The sequence below is a fragment of the Theropithecus gelada genome, chromosome 5, assembly GCF_003255815.1.
Source record: "Theropithecus gelada isolate Dixy chromosome 5, Tgel_1.0, whole genome shotgun sequence".
NCBI classification, from domain to species: Eukaryota; Metazoa; Chordata; class Mammalia; order Primates; family Cercopithecidae; genus Theropithecus; species Theropithecus gelada.
In genome coordinates, this window is record NC_037672.1 from 36,569,834 (window position 1) to 36,584,434 (window position 14,601).

The following is a 14,601-nucleotide window of genomic DNA, read 5'->3' on the forward strand; positions in this document are numbered from 1 at the left end:
TCTTAAGAGACAGGGTCTCACTCTGTTGCCCAGGTTGGATGTACAGTGGCACAATCATGGCTTACTGGAACCTCGAACTCCTGGGCTTAAGTCATGGAGTTAAAGCCACTACTTTAGCCTCCCATGTAGCTGGGACTACAGGTGCATGCCACCATGCCCAGCTAATTAAAAAAAAAAATTTTTTTTTTAAACTAGAGATAGGGTCGCTATGTTGCCCAGGCTGATCTCAAACTTCTGGCTTAAAGCAATCCTCCAGCCACAGCCTCCCAAACTGCTGGGATTACAGGTGTGAGCTATCACACCCAGCATCTACTTCAATCTTTGGCATTTGCAGGCCATTATGAAATGCATAAGGCACAATTCATCTACTTAATCCCTCACTGACAGACATTTAAAGATGCTTCCAGTTACTTGCTACTATAAATAATGCTGAAGTGAACAACTTTGAACATTATCTTTGCATTTATGCATGATATCTATTAATTGGAATAATTTGGTCAAAGAGTACATATTTAAGTTTTTACAGTTCCAGATTGCCACCACAAAGGTCGAGACCATTGTAGACTCCCTGCTTCGGTGTGGGATAATGTCCATCTCCCTGCACCGAGGGAGTTTCTTTGTTTGGTTTTGTTTTGTTTTGTTTTTTTGAGATGGAGTTTTGCTGTCATTGCCCAGGCTGGAGTGCAATGGTGCGATCTCGGCTTACTGCAACCTCCGCCTCCCAGGTTCAAGTGATTCTCCTGCCTCAGCGTCACGAGTAGGTAGGATTACAGGCTTGCACCACCACCCCCAGCTATTTTTGTATTTTTAGTAGAGACAGGGTTTCACCATGTTAGTCAGGCTGGTCTTGAACTCCCAACCTCAGGTGATCTGCCTGCCTCAGCCTCCCAAAGTGCTGGGATTACAGGCGTGAGCCACCGCACCCAGCCTCCTGCACCCCTTTTTCTTTTTTTTTTTAGAAGGAGTCTCGCTCTGTCACCCAGGCTGGAGTGCAATAGCATAATCTCGGCTCACTGCAATCTCTGCCTCCCAGGTTCGAGCAATTCTTCTGCCTCAGCCTCCTGAGTAACTGGGACTACAGGCATGCGGCATTACACTTGGCTAATTTTTTTGTTTTTAGTTCACCATATTGGCCAGGCTGGTCTTGAACTCCTGACCTCGTGATCCGCCTGCCTCAGCCTCCCAAAGTGCTGGGATTACAGGCGTGAGACACCACGCCCGGCCCCTGCACCCTTTTATCCAAGGTGACCACATGAACCAGTTTGCCCGGGAGGTCTGGTTTACCCAGAATAATTACTCAGTGTCCCTTTTATTCTCTGTAGAGTCTCTCTCTGTCACCCAGGCAGGAATGCAGTGGCACTATCCTGACTCACTACAGCCTCCAACGCCTGAGCTCAAGAAATCCTTCCACCTCAGCCTCCCAAGTAGCTGGGACTACAGGTGTATGCCACATGCCCAGCTAATTTTTTAATTTTTAATGTGTAGAGACAGGATCTCACTATGTTGCCCAGGCTGGTCTCAAACTCCTGGCCTCAAGCCATCCTCCCACCTCAGCCTCCCAAAGCACTGGGATTATAGGTGTAAGCTACCTCCTCATTTTGGATGTGAGTTATATGGTCATGCTAGTGTTAACATTAATCTTTGCCACCAGAGAAGCAAAAAGTGATCTCAGTTTGGATTTATTTCATCGTTAGTGAAGTTGGGCATTTTTTATGTTTATCGACTACTACATGTTCCATGAGTTGAATATTATAACCCCCAATTTGAGGAGGGGGCTTAATAACTAAAACCTTAATTTTTTAATATAAATAGTGAGAAGCTTTCTATGTATGTGGGTCAATTCAGGAAAAATAATGTTTCTAGGTGTTTTTCTCCATTCAAAATAGAAATCACTTTTTTAAACTAGCATAGACAGAAATGTATATTCCTGCAAATTATATTATCTTCTTTGTTGAATAATACCAATGAGAAATTCTGCACTCCTTACAGTTTTGAATCTTCTGACATTAGATTTAGATCTCACTGAAGTCTGAAGGTTGTTCTTTACTGGGTTATATTCTCATAGCAATTTCAACGTACTTATATATTTAGCAACAATGGGTTTCCCAAGTGACAGCAACTGAACACTTGTGATTTACCAGCCTTTGAGATGGTAGAATCAGAGCACCTTATTCCAAGTAAAATGTAAGTGACATCAAAAGTTATTCTGGGCCGGGCGCAGTGGCTCAAGCCTGTAATCCCAGCACTTTGGGAGGCCGAGACGGGTGAATCACGAGGTCAGGAGATCGAGACCATCCTGGCTAACACGGTGAAACCCCATCTCTACTAAAAAAATACAAAAAACTAGCCAGGCGAGGTGGCGGGCGCCTGTAGTCCCAGCTACTCGGGAGGCTGAGGCAGGAGAATGGCGTGAACCCGGGAGGCAGAGCTTGCAGTGAGCTGAGATCTGGCCACTGCACTCCAGCCTGGGCAACAGAGCGAGACTCCGTCTCAAAAAAAAAAAAAAAGTCATTCTGTACCTGGAAAAAGAAGGATTCAACTGGAAATTATTTAAATGCAATTCAGCAGTTTCCTACTAGTCTCAACACACTTCTGATTTAATGTCTACACTAAGCTACAGGCAGAATAACTGATTACTCTGAATAGTACCATCTCTTTCTAATAAAGAAAATGGAACAAGTTAGATATTGCCTCTCTACTGGCTTGTGAGCTAGACAGAGTTCAGCTAACTGGCCTTCAGTAAGCCTCCACTTGAGTATCAAATGGACAATACTGCTTTACCTTATAGGTGATGTCTAACCTAGCCTCTCTGAGCTTCAAGAGAATCAAGAAATATTAAAAACATTAATTTTAACACTTTTACTGGCTACAAGTTTAAACAGGGCTCATCTGATATAGTAATTTAACACCTAACCTATTTTGCACTTACTTAGAACAAAGGAACAGTATCCCTACAAAGTTGTAGGAGTATCATTATCCGTACTTAACAGATGGAGAAGCTGGGGCATCAGAGGCTGAGTAATTTGTCCAAAGCTAGATAAGCTAAAAAGTGACAGCCAAGATCTTGAGCGCAAGAAGTCTGATTCCAGAACCTCTATGGTGGAACCACTACAGTATCCTATGTCCTGTTACTTACAGAAAATAGGTACTGTTTTAACTTAAGCTATTCAATGTTAGTAGTACTCAAGGTCTCAAGGTACAAATTAAGAAAAATAAAAATCAGCCGGGCGTGGTGGCTCATGCCTGTAATCCCAGCACTTTGGGAGGCTGAGGCAGGCAGATCACAAGGTCAGGAGATCGAGACCATCCTGGCTAACACAGTGAAACCCCGTCTCTACTAAAAATACAAAAAATTAGCCAGGCACGGTGGCGGGCACCTGTAGTCCCTGCTACTCGGGAGGCTCAGGCAGGAGAATGGGGTGAACCTGGGAGGTGGAGCTTTCAGTGAGCCAAGATCGCGCCACTGCACTCCAGCTTGGGTGATAGAGCAAGACTCCATCTCAAAAAATAATAATAGTAAAATAAAGAAAAATTAAAATCCTGATTATAACCATTAATTCAATTTTCTTTCTAATTATAGGTAAAAATGTCTCTGAAAGCATTTCATTTTCCACTTCCCTCATTGAGTCTGTCTTTAGGCCCTCCAAAGTCTCTAGCCTCCAACATTGCTGAATTTCTACAGTGAAAAGAACAGATGTCAAACAGCTGATAGGGATAAAGAGGAAGAACAGAGAAGCTCTAGCTCACTGGGTCACCTCTGGTCAACAACAGGAAGGGGCCCTGGGGCAGGCCCCTGCCCAGGGAGATATGTGCTAGGAGGAGATGGCTTGCTTTGGTGGCAATGCAAAGCAAAACAAATCAAAAATCCCTGGTCCCCCATGTTGCCTAAACTCTGGGAATACTGATAAATACGTTTTAGTATCTCCTGTGCACAGAACAAGGCCATGGAAGAATAACTTAGAAAAAAATCATAGTTGATGACAGCAAAGTATGTTTTTAGGTCCGCTCAAAACTCCCAGATCATGGCCATAAACGTACTGAAGCCACTCCCAACAACTGAGGATAAACAGGGCATATAGCTTTTTAACTGTGTCCACCATTTTCACTCCTTATGGCTCAGTCAATATGGGAGAGTAAAAGCTGGTTCTTCCTCAGTCATCTGTGAGTAAGACAAAAACTCAACAGTCAGGGAACCACAGAACGTAAAAATCACCAACTTCAATAAAAAGCAAGGTACCAACAAGTATAGTATCCATGCTCTCATGTGTAGAAAGGCAAACGGAGGGGCTTTATATACACTGACATATTGCATCAGCACGTACGTGAACAGCATAATCCTGAAAGAACATAGAGAACACTGATCACAGTGGTGTCCTCTTGAGAAAAGGTTTAAGAGATGATATACACAAAGGGGTTAGGGGCATAAAGATGGAGCAAAGATTTATTTTGGGGATTTATTTTTCACCCTGCAGATTTTTAGACTGTTTAAGTATTTTATCCCATGCATTCTATTTCAGTTCTTTTATCCCATGCATTATATTTCAGTTCTTTTAAAAAAATTCCATTTCAAACACTTGTACTATCCAATACATTGGAGACAGTAAAGGAATGAGCTATAAGGAAGCCCAGTTCCTGGCTCCGTAATGAACTCTCAGCGTGATCTTGAACAACATATGTAACAACACGCACTAAACAAGGGGCCTGGGAGGCGCAGGGGAGAAAAGTCTGCTATAAGTACTAGGAGAGTAGCTCTGTAAGAGTACGGTCTTCACTGTCTGTCTGACACGCTGCCACATCCCTAAACACAGCCAACTGCCTGGCAGATAGTAGGGGCTCAAGTCATGCTTTTTTTTTTTTTTTTTTTTTTTGAGATAGAGTCTTGCTCTTGTCACCCAGGCTAAAGTGTAATGGCATGATCTCGGCTCACTGCAACCTCTGCCTCCCGGGTTCAAGTGACTCTCCTGCCTCAGCCTCCCAAGTAGCTGGGACTACAGGTGCCTGCCACCATGCCCACCTAATTTTTGTATTTTTAGTAGAGATGGGGTTTTGCCATGTTGGCCAGTCTGGTCTCGAACTCCTGACCTCATGATCCGCCCACCTTGGCCTCCCAAAATGCTGGAATTACAGGTGTGAGCCACCATGCCCGGCCAAGAAATACTTTTTAAAGATATAATTGTATCTCCATTGATCTGAACTAGAGATCACAACTGCTCTGAAGTCTACAAGTCTATGACCTTTGTCTACCTGGAAGAAAAGTGAATGGCTCACAGACATGGACCTGATCCAGGCAGAGCCTTAAAGTCCATCAGCTGCTCATCAGATGATCCCATCGGAGGCCAAAGGGGGCCATCCCAAGGCTGGAGTGATCAGTTCTGTGAGCTGCTGAGCTACGTGAAGAAAGGGCGGCTGGTTTGCTTTCTTGCCAAGAAAAGCAAAGCTCCCTCACACTCCACAGCCACTGAGCCTGTAAGCTCCCAAGTATAAATTTCCTCCCATCCAAGCCCTCTCACTACCTAGCCCTGAGGTTTGGGGAACATTCATCCCTCTAAGCCTGGCTCTTCATCTGTAAAATAGGATATTATTACCTACAATTCCTAAAACTGCTTCTAAAGTCCCATCCCTCACTCAGCTTTTCTCTTCTACCTACCTAGTCTTCACAGAGCCGGTGCGGGGCAGATGCTAACCTCCCTCCACCCCCACATTTAAGATGGACTCAGTGGCCTTAGTCTTCCAGACAGGAGCAGGGCAGGCATCATCGCACTGCTTTTACCTTTGAGAAATGTGTTTAGCCACAGAAAACCAAGCCAGGTGGCCTAATCCATGCCCACTTTAGGTGCAGTTTCTTCTTATATTCCATTGCCCCATAAGACCAGTGGATCAAGTTTAAGAGCTCCCATCAAATCTGAGATCCTTCTGCTTTTTAAAAAAGATGCATTTTTCCTGAAAAAATTACAGCGAGAGAGAAAAAAATAAACTAACTAGTAGTACCTGCAGTTTCTCATCATTACCTGCTTCCTGGAGAATGAATAAAAGAAAAGCAATTGAGAGGACTGCAAATCAAGCAGTACAACTTTCAAGAGGGTCCCTAAGGAGCTTCTACTATAATTTCTATCACAGAGGCCAAAAAAGGAGCCAAGGGGCCTTTCCTCACTGTTAGAGGAGAACATGAAGGTGGCCGAAGGTCAGAAGAGCCACCTTGTGACCAGCCACGGATGCTCAGGAGGGAGTTTGAGCCATGAAAGAGTCTTGACAAAGAGGAGACTTTTATTCCAAAGCAGAGCACCGGCACGGCAGTCACGCTTAGGCCGAAAACGTCTCAGTCCAGCATTTCAATTTATTCCACCCTCTGATCTTTATAATAAAAAGAACTTGTCAGCAAAACTTTTCCATCGCCTTGTTACTAATTTTAATTCCACCTCTTGGAAGAAGGAAATGGTTATTTCTTTCTTTTTTTCCTTTTTTTTCTGAGATGGGAGTCTCACTCTGTTGCCCAGGCTGGAGTGCAGTGGTGCAATCTCGGCTCACTGCAACCTCCACCTCTCAGGCTCACGTCATTCTCCTGCCTCAGCCTCCAGAGTAGCTGAGACTACAGGCACCCGCCACTACACCTGGCTAATTTTTTTTTGTATTTTTTAGTAGAGACGGGGTTTCACCGTGTTAGCCAGGATGGTCTCGATCTCCTGACCTCGTGATCCGCCTGCCTCAGCCTCCCACAGTGCTGAGATTACAGGCGTGAGCCACCACACTTGGCTGGGAATGGTTATTTCTAAGGTCTCCTTAATGCAAACAAGAAAATGGCCCAAATTCCTAAGGGACTTGACATATACTATCTATTTCTGAGATGTTCTGAGAGGTCAAAGCTGTAATGCTCTTAAGATGTAAAAGGAATTCATAGTACCAAAAGTTGATGCTTGATAAATGCCCTAATAAATCATTAAGACCACCAGGCATGACAACTGTTAACAGCAGTGAATGTTTAGCAGATACTCCGTGCCAAGGATTGATTTATGAACTACATATACATCATATCATGTATGTCCAGCAACAATCTCATTTTAAAGACAAAAAAACCAGGGCTTGAAAACATTAAGTAACTTCCCCAGAACCATTAGGGGTTAAGTAGCACAATTAAAAGTAAGCAGTTTAAAACCAAGCTTTTAATCACTAAAATAAAATACTAAAATAAAAATCAATACAATAGTCTGAATAATAAAACAAAAATAAAAAGAGATGTCTAATATTATTTTTTGTTTTGATAAGAGTAACGCTAACTGTAATACTACTAGAAAAATATATAGGAGGGAAGTTCCATGACACTGATCTGGGCAACGATTTTTTGATAAGACCCAAAAAGCACAGGCAACAAAAATGGACCCATGGGATTTTATCAAACTAAAAAGCTTCTGCACAGCAAAGCAAACAATGAACAGAGTGAAGAGACAACTTATCAAATGGGAGAAAATACGTGCAAACCATACATCTTATAAAGCGTTACTATTCAAAATATACAAGAAGCAAACAACTCAAAAGCAAGAAAACAAATAACCCAATTTAAAAAGGGGGCAAAACAGGAAGGGAGCGTTGGGGAGATGTTGGTCAAAGGACATAAAATTTCAGTTGGACAGTGGCGACATGCCACTGTACTCCAGCCTGGGCAAGAGTGAGACCCCGTCTCATGAAAAAATAATAATAATAATAATTAAAAATGGAACTACCATATGATCCAACAATCCCACTTCTTGGTACATATCCAGAGGTATTGAAATCAGTATGTCAAAGAGGTATCTGTACTGCCATGTGCACTGCTGCATAATCCCAATAGCCAAGACACGGAATCTTCCTAAGAGTCCCTGAACAGATGAATGAATAAAATGTAGTATAGATACACAATGAAACACTGTTCAGCCAGAAAAAAAGAAGGAAAGCCTGTCTTTGAAGATAAAATGGATAAACCTGGAGCACATTATGTTGAGTAAAATAAGCCAGGCACAGAACGACAAATACCACATCATCTCACTTACATGTGGCATCTAAAAAAGTTGAACTCATAGAAGCAGAGAGAAGAAAGGTGGTTAGAGGTAGGGGCAGGGGAGGGGTTGGTCAAAAGACACAAAATTTTAGTTAGAGGGGATAAATAATTTCAAGAGATCTATTGCACAACATGGTGACTGCAGTTAATAATATATTCATTCTTAAAAATTGCTAAGAGTAGATTTGGAGTGTTCTCACCACAAAAAAAAAATTGTAAGTATGTGTGGCAATGCATATGTTCATTAGCTCAATTTAGCCATCACAACGTGTACATATTTGGAAACATTACATTGGACATGATAAATATATGCAACATGTGTCCATTAAAATCTGATTAATTTTAAAAAAAAAATTTTAAATATGGTTATGTAAAGTCACTAAATCAATGTTTCCAACAGGATACTATCAGCGAATGGAAAAAAGAGTACAGATTTCAGAAACATGCGACATGGAATGCTTAGGACAGGATCATTTTTAAAAAGCCAAAGACCAGTGACAATGAAGACAAGGCAGTGGCATTTGGAGGCTGAAAGCAATTCGATTTATTTAACTTTGAAGAACAAAAGCTTATTCTTCTCAGGAGAAACCAAAACACATTTTCTGTAGAAAAAAGACACCATTTTAACCGCATTGCCAAAATAAATCAGGCGGAGGGCAAGAGGGCAAGTTAGATGTAGCCACAAAAAAGAACGCAGGCCAACAAAGCAGGGTGAGAAGAACAGGGGAGGCCATGCCCAACATCAGATTTGGGGTTTGTAAAGGGAGAAGGAGCCAGAGGAGCGAGAGAGAAATCCTGCCCCAGTCTTGATAACATTCTATTTAGAATATTAAGTCTAGTTTCTGGTAACAACCACCTTAAACAACAGAAAGAAAAAAAGAAACCTAACCAGTAAGTGGATATGCATTTGTCTTTGAATATTTGAGACTGTTCTACAGTAAAACAAAATACTGCAGTAACATTGTTTGGCTAAAAATCCAAATTTGAGCAAAAATCTCTTTCAGGAAAAAACACAACTCTAAAGACTGCATCAGATTGTAGAAAAGACCCACAGCACTCCTCTCCTGCTTCCCCAGCTGCACTCCAGTGCGGATCTGGCTTCCTCTAGAACCAGAAAGGACCAGAGAGTCTGGCCCAGAAGGAAACTTTTCAGGATTTTTCTAGTTGGAAAATCAAGTCATGTTAAATGTTCCAAACATATTTTTGGTGGGGGATGAGATTTGAGAAGAAAAAAAAAACTGCAAGAAAAATTTTAATGAATACATAATTTTTTTTTTTTTTTTTTTTGAGACGGAGTCTGGCTCTGTCGCCCAGGCTGGAGTGCAGTGGCGCAATCTCAGCTCACTGCAAGCTCCGCCTCCCGGGTTCACGCCATTCTCCTGCCTCTGCCTCCCGAGTAGCTGGGACTACAGGCGCCCGCCACCTCGCCTGGCTAGGTTTTTGTATTTTTTAGTAGAGACGGGGTTTCACCGTGTTAGCCAGGATGGTCTCGATCTCCTGACCTCGTGATCCACCCGTCTCGGCCTCCCAAAGTGGAATACATAATTTTTAAAACACCAATGAATATTCCCTTCCTTCCTTTTTCAGGGCCCATACTTCATTGGGGTGATCAGATATGGCCACCCAGCGGGTCTCAATTTGAGCAGGCTCTACTCATGGGAACTGCTTGTCCTGGACCCAGTTGAATGAAGTCTGTGACATCTGAAGCAAGGCTGCCCAGGTTCAAGTCTAACTCTATCACATTCTTGCTGATATCTCTAAACAAGTTGTTTAAACTCTCTGTGCTTAAGACCTTCATCGGCAAAATGGGGTACTAACTAGCACCTACCGACTGCTGTCGTGAGGATTAAAGAAATTAGTTAATACACAGAATGTGTCTTTCAAAGCATGCCAAGTACAGAGTACTCAAAAAACTGTAGGTATTATAATTAATTTACTCGGGATCATGGACATCCATGATATTATTCTACTTTTGAGTTTAAAATTTTCCATAATAAAAAATTAATTTTTAATTTGAAAATCAATTACAACAAGTTGGAGGCTCGGAAAACACATACCCTTTGAAGGTCACTCTTGCTCATTGTGCTTTGAGCGGTACAATACAATATGACTACCTTCTACCGACAGCCAACTATATCCCACACTTTCTCTTGGCTGCTGGATTAAAACAATGAATTTAATACCTTATTTCATGTTCAAAGAAACCAGGGGTAGAGCAGTTAAATACAACGTCCAAATTGCAAAGCTCAGATTTACACCCATGTCTTCTAATCAAATTCAGTCCTTGTTTATATAATCATGCTGAATAACAGCGTGCTGTGCAGAGAATATCTCACTGTAAATCAGTTAAATGTGGTCAGGACTTCAGATGCTTGGACCAAATTTCTACAGTCAGAATCAGACAGATTTGAGCCAAAAAACCCAGCTGAGCAATCCTAATTCTTTTCACCTTCCCAGATCTAGAGTGCCGCTCTCCGGGACCTGGTGGCCAAAATCACCCATGGCACTAGTTAGTCAAGCTCTAATCAGAGGTGAGTCTGACAAGAGGATCATCTTGCAGTTCCTAACCGAGGGCAAGCCAGGTCTTCTGGTGCAATCGGCTCCATCTCTCAACTCACTGCCCAGTTGATGACTCATACTCAGCCTGTCCTTATGACCCATACTTTCTTTGCAGCTAAGCTGGCTGGGCCTTCCTCACCTAAGACTTGAATAGCCACATGCTTCTCTTCCCACACAGCCAAGTCCTTCACTGACCTTAATCAGAATGCTCCTCTTTCCAGCTATATGACCTTCAACATGTAACTCACCTTTCCCATTCATCAGTTTCCCCATCTGTAAAACTATGATCATAGTACTAACTCCATTCAGAGAGGTTTATAATGATGACATGTGAGATACACATCAGTACCATGCCTAGAAGACTAGAATATTGAATTAACTTTAGCTGCTGTTATTACTCATCTTCATCATCCTCTTCTTAAATTCCTTTTGGTTCCCTTCCCCAAGGTCACCAGTAACTGGCCGAGAAGCCAATGGTAGACTTTTCTGTACTGTTTCTCTCTTTAAGAAGGTTCCTATTTTGCTCCTAAACTCAGGAAGAGATGCCAGATCTCCCCACAGGCAAAACCGCAAGGGCTAACTAGCACTAGAACATGATCAGAGTCCCTATGTCGCAGAAAATGTAGGTGCACAGAGTTGTTCCAGAGCACCTTCAACCCTCTGAGCCCGGCGGATTGTCAGAGAAGCTTCACCCAAAAGCCACATCTCTCCTCCACTCAGCCACACCGACCAAAAATGAATTAACTCCATGATAATAATCAGTAGCATGGATGGAGCATTTCCCACGTGCAACTTCATGGAAATCTCACTCCCGCGCCTGAGGCAAGGAGCATCACTTCCGATTTCCAGTGAGGCGTAGAAAGCTCAGGTATCTTGCCTAGGTCCCAGGGTTAGTGCGTGGCATACTGGAGCTTGAACCTGGCAGTCTGATTCCAGGGTTCATGTCGGTTTCGCTGTGTCTCTGTACCTTCAAGGACCCTGCCTGACCTCTCCCCCATTGCCCGCCCTCCCCTCCCCATGTAAGTGTAAACTCTTCTGTCTTCATGTTCAGGCTCTGATGGTTCCATGGAGCATTTAGGGCATGATCCCTCCCAAATTGTCACCCTTGCCCTTTTACAAGGGATAAGAAACATGGAAAGGATAAATACCACTCAAGCCGGAACAGAAATAAAGGAGTTAAGATGAAAGTTAAGCCACTATCAATTTATCACAGGGTTTTGGTGCGTGTGTGTGTGGGTTTTTTCTTTCTTTTTTTTTTTTAGATGGAGTCTCACTCTGTCACTCAGGCTGGAGTGCAGTGGCACGATATCGGCTCACTGCAAGCTCCGCCTCCCGGGTTCACGCCATTCTCCTGCCTCAGCCTAAGTAGCTGGGACTACAGGCGCCCGCCACCATGCCCGGCTAATTTTTTGTATTTTTTAGTAGAGACGGGGTTTCACCATGTTAGCCAGGATGGTCTCAATCTCCTGACCTCGTGATCCGTCTGCCTCGGCCTGCCAAAGTGCTGGGATTACATGGGATTACAGGCATGAGCCACTGTGCCCGGCTGCGTGTTTTTTTGTTTTTTGTTTTTTAAGCAGTGTCTTGCAAAATTAAAACTGCCAAATCAAGAAATAAATCACTGTGGCTTTTCAATTGCCTCAAAATATTTGGTGGGAAGAGAAATATTCGTATTGAGGTTTCAGAACTGTGACACAAAGAAAACTGGTTTCCAACAGAATAAAAGGAAAAAGGATTGGTTTGTTTGCTCCAGACTTTTTCAAGTCACACAGTTTACCTGGAAATGGTGACAAGATTACACATCATTTGGCCTGCATGGTTGTTTAAAAAAAAAAAAAAAAAAGTAAGCTGCCAAAATCAAAAATCAGTGATTTTACATTTTAAAAGTCTGAATTTTGTCTTTTTTTACATAAGAAGATGCAGCAACACTAGGCACTTTCTGCCTCGTGGTAACGCAAGCCCTATATGGTGGGTGATGAGAGTTCTAGTTTGCCACAATCCCCACCATGCCACATTGCCTTACAAGTAATCCTCTGTCCTCATTACCACACAGGCCAAGCCCCTGGAGGCACCACGTTTGTGACTTCTTTACAAGAAGCTCTGGGCAGACAAGTAATCATGTTCAGTCCCCCTCGGCCTTCCTGGGTCCAGGAAAGCTCTCCCATTTCCCTGCCAAATGCCATCCCTATGCTGCCACAGCACCCGGGAAGCTCCCAGTACTTTCTCCTCACCCTGCGCCACCCTGCCCCCAATGTCACCAAAACCACAGCTCACCTGCTACTCTGTGCCACTGCGTTCTCTCTTCACAGGTGTTGCCGGCACCTCCCCATTGACGGTTTCAGCCCCACTAACAGACATCAGGCTTCTCCGTTCCTTCTGGTTTGACTTGTGCTCCACTTTTGTAACTCTAAACCTGAGGGGGGAACGGGGAGAGGTGATGGGGTTTGCTTTTCTAATAAACAAGAATTGTGAAGAAAGCAAAAATCATCCACCCAGAGGATCTCAAATGAACTCAGCCAAAAGTTCGGACACAAATGAAAAACAACATATTCAAGAGGAGGAGCATGCATTCCTCTCCGGCACATTCCCCTGGCCCCTGCCCAACCTTCCAGCTGATCTCTACTCAACCACATCACAGACTAAGCCGGATATTTCACAGAGCATGCGAAAGGCATTTAAAAACTCAGGTATTGGCCAGGCACGGTGGCTTATGCCTCTAATCCCAGCAGCACTTTGGAAGGCTGAGGTGGGTGGATTGCTTGAGCCCAGGAGTTTGAGACCAGCCAGGGTGTATAGCAAAACTCTGTCTCTACGAAAGTTACAAAAATTAGCCGGGCGTAGTAGTGTGCACCTGTAGTCCCAGCTACTCGGGAGGCTGAAGCAGGAGAATCATCTGAGCCCAGGAGGAGGGGGCTGCAGTGAGCAGAGATCACATCACTGCACTCCAGCCTGGGAAACAGAGCGAGGCCCTGTCTCAATAAGAAAAAAAAAAAACCTCAGGGACTCAAATATTAAACAGCCTCAGAGTTGTGGTTTCTAACAATGATCAGGTTTTTTTTGTTTGCGCTTGTTTGTTTGTTTGTTTTTGAGAAGGAGTTTCCCTCTTGCTGCCCAGACTGGAGTGCAGTGGTGCAATCTCGGTTCACTACAACCTCCAACTCCCGAGTTTAAGCGATTCTCTTGCCTTAGCCTCTCAAGTAGCTGGGATTACAGGCTTATGCCACCATGACTGGCTAATTTTGTATTTTTAGAAGAGATGGGGTTTCACCTTGTTGGCCAGGCCAGTCTCAAACTCCTGACCTCAGGTGATCCACCTATCTCGGCCTCCCAAAGTTCTGGAATTACAGGCGTGAGCCACCACACCTGGCCTATGCCAGTTTTTTTTAACCACAGAAACCTGGTTAAATGCTCAACTGGTTTACAAATTAGACTGACATAACCAGAATGTTTACCAGAAGATGACGAACTTCTGAAAATATGCAACTGTCAGGCAGTCCTATCTCAACACACACACACACACACACACACACTTTCTCTCTCACACATATGCAGAAAATCAGAAGGGCCCTAGCAACACATTTTATCAGCATTAGGGTTTGAGAGTTTGTCTTTAAAAAAAAACACAATGGGTTAATTTTCATTACAGATTAAGGAAAGACTAAAGGAAGTTAAGGAAGAGATTTTCATCAAGAATTAAGAGTTAAATAAATGTATTCAGTTTAACTGTTTTTTCTAGTATATCATCACCAAATCCTAGAGCTTTTTATAACAGTTTCTTTCTAGTTCTGGTCTTAATTTTTCCCTTAAAAACTATCTGAAATAAATCCTCCTTCTGTGTCCAGAATAAGATCACCAATCCTGAGGAGAAGGCTCTGAAGAAGTGAAAGAACGAACAGGGAACTTGTAAACACAAATCTATTCTGTCAAACTCTAAGACTCTCTTAAGTAATACATGCTGAAAAACAGCCTGGAATCATTAAGTATCCAATATCCAATATCCAAGAAAGAGAGTT

The 14,601-nt window shown here is 43.0% G+C and overlaps 1 protein-coding gene across 3 annotated transcripts in view; it reads right to left on the reverse strand.

The window, feature by feature from the left end:
* Positions 1-14,601, reverse strand: part of RELL1 (RELT like 1) — a 92,654-nt gene that overhangs the window by 25,651 nt on the left and 52,402 nt on the right. For all 3 annotated transcript variants that reach the window (XM_025386210.1, XM_025386208.1, XM_025386209.1), the window contains exon 6: positions 12,863-13,001. In XM_025386210.1, coding sequence (XP_025241995.1) covers positions 12,866-13,001 — 136 coding nt within the window. In that variant the 3' untranslated portion in view covers positions 12,863-12,865. The remainder of the gene's footprint in view (positions 1-12,862; positions 13,002-14,601) is intronic.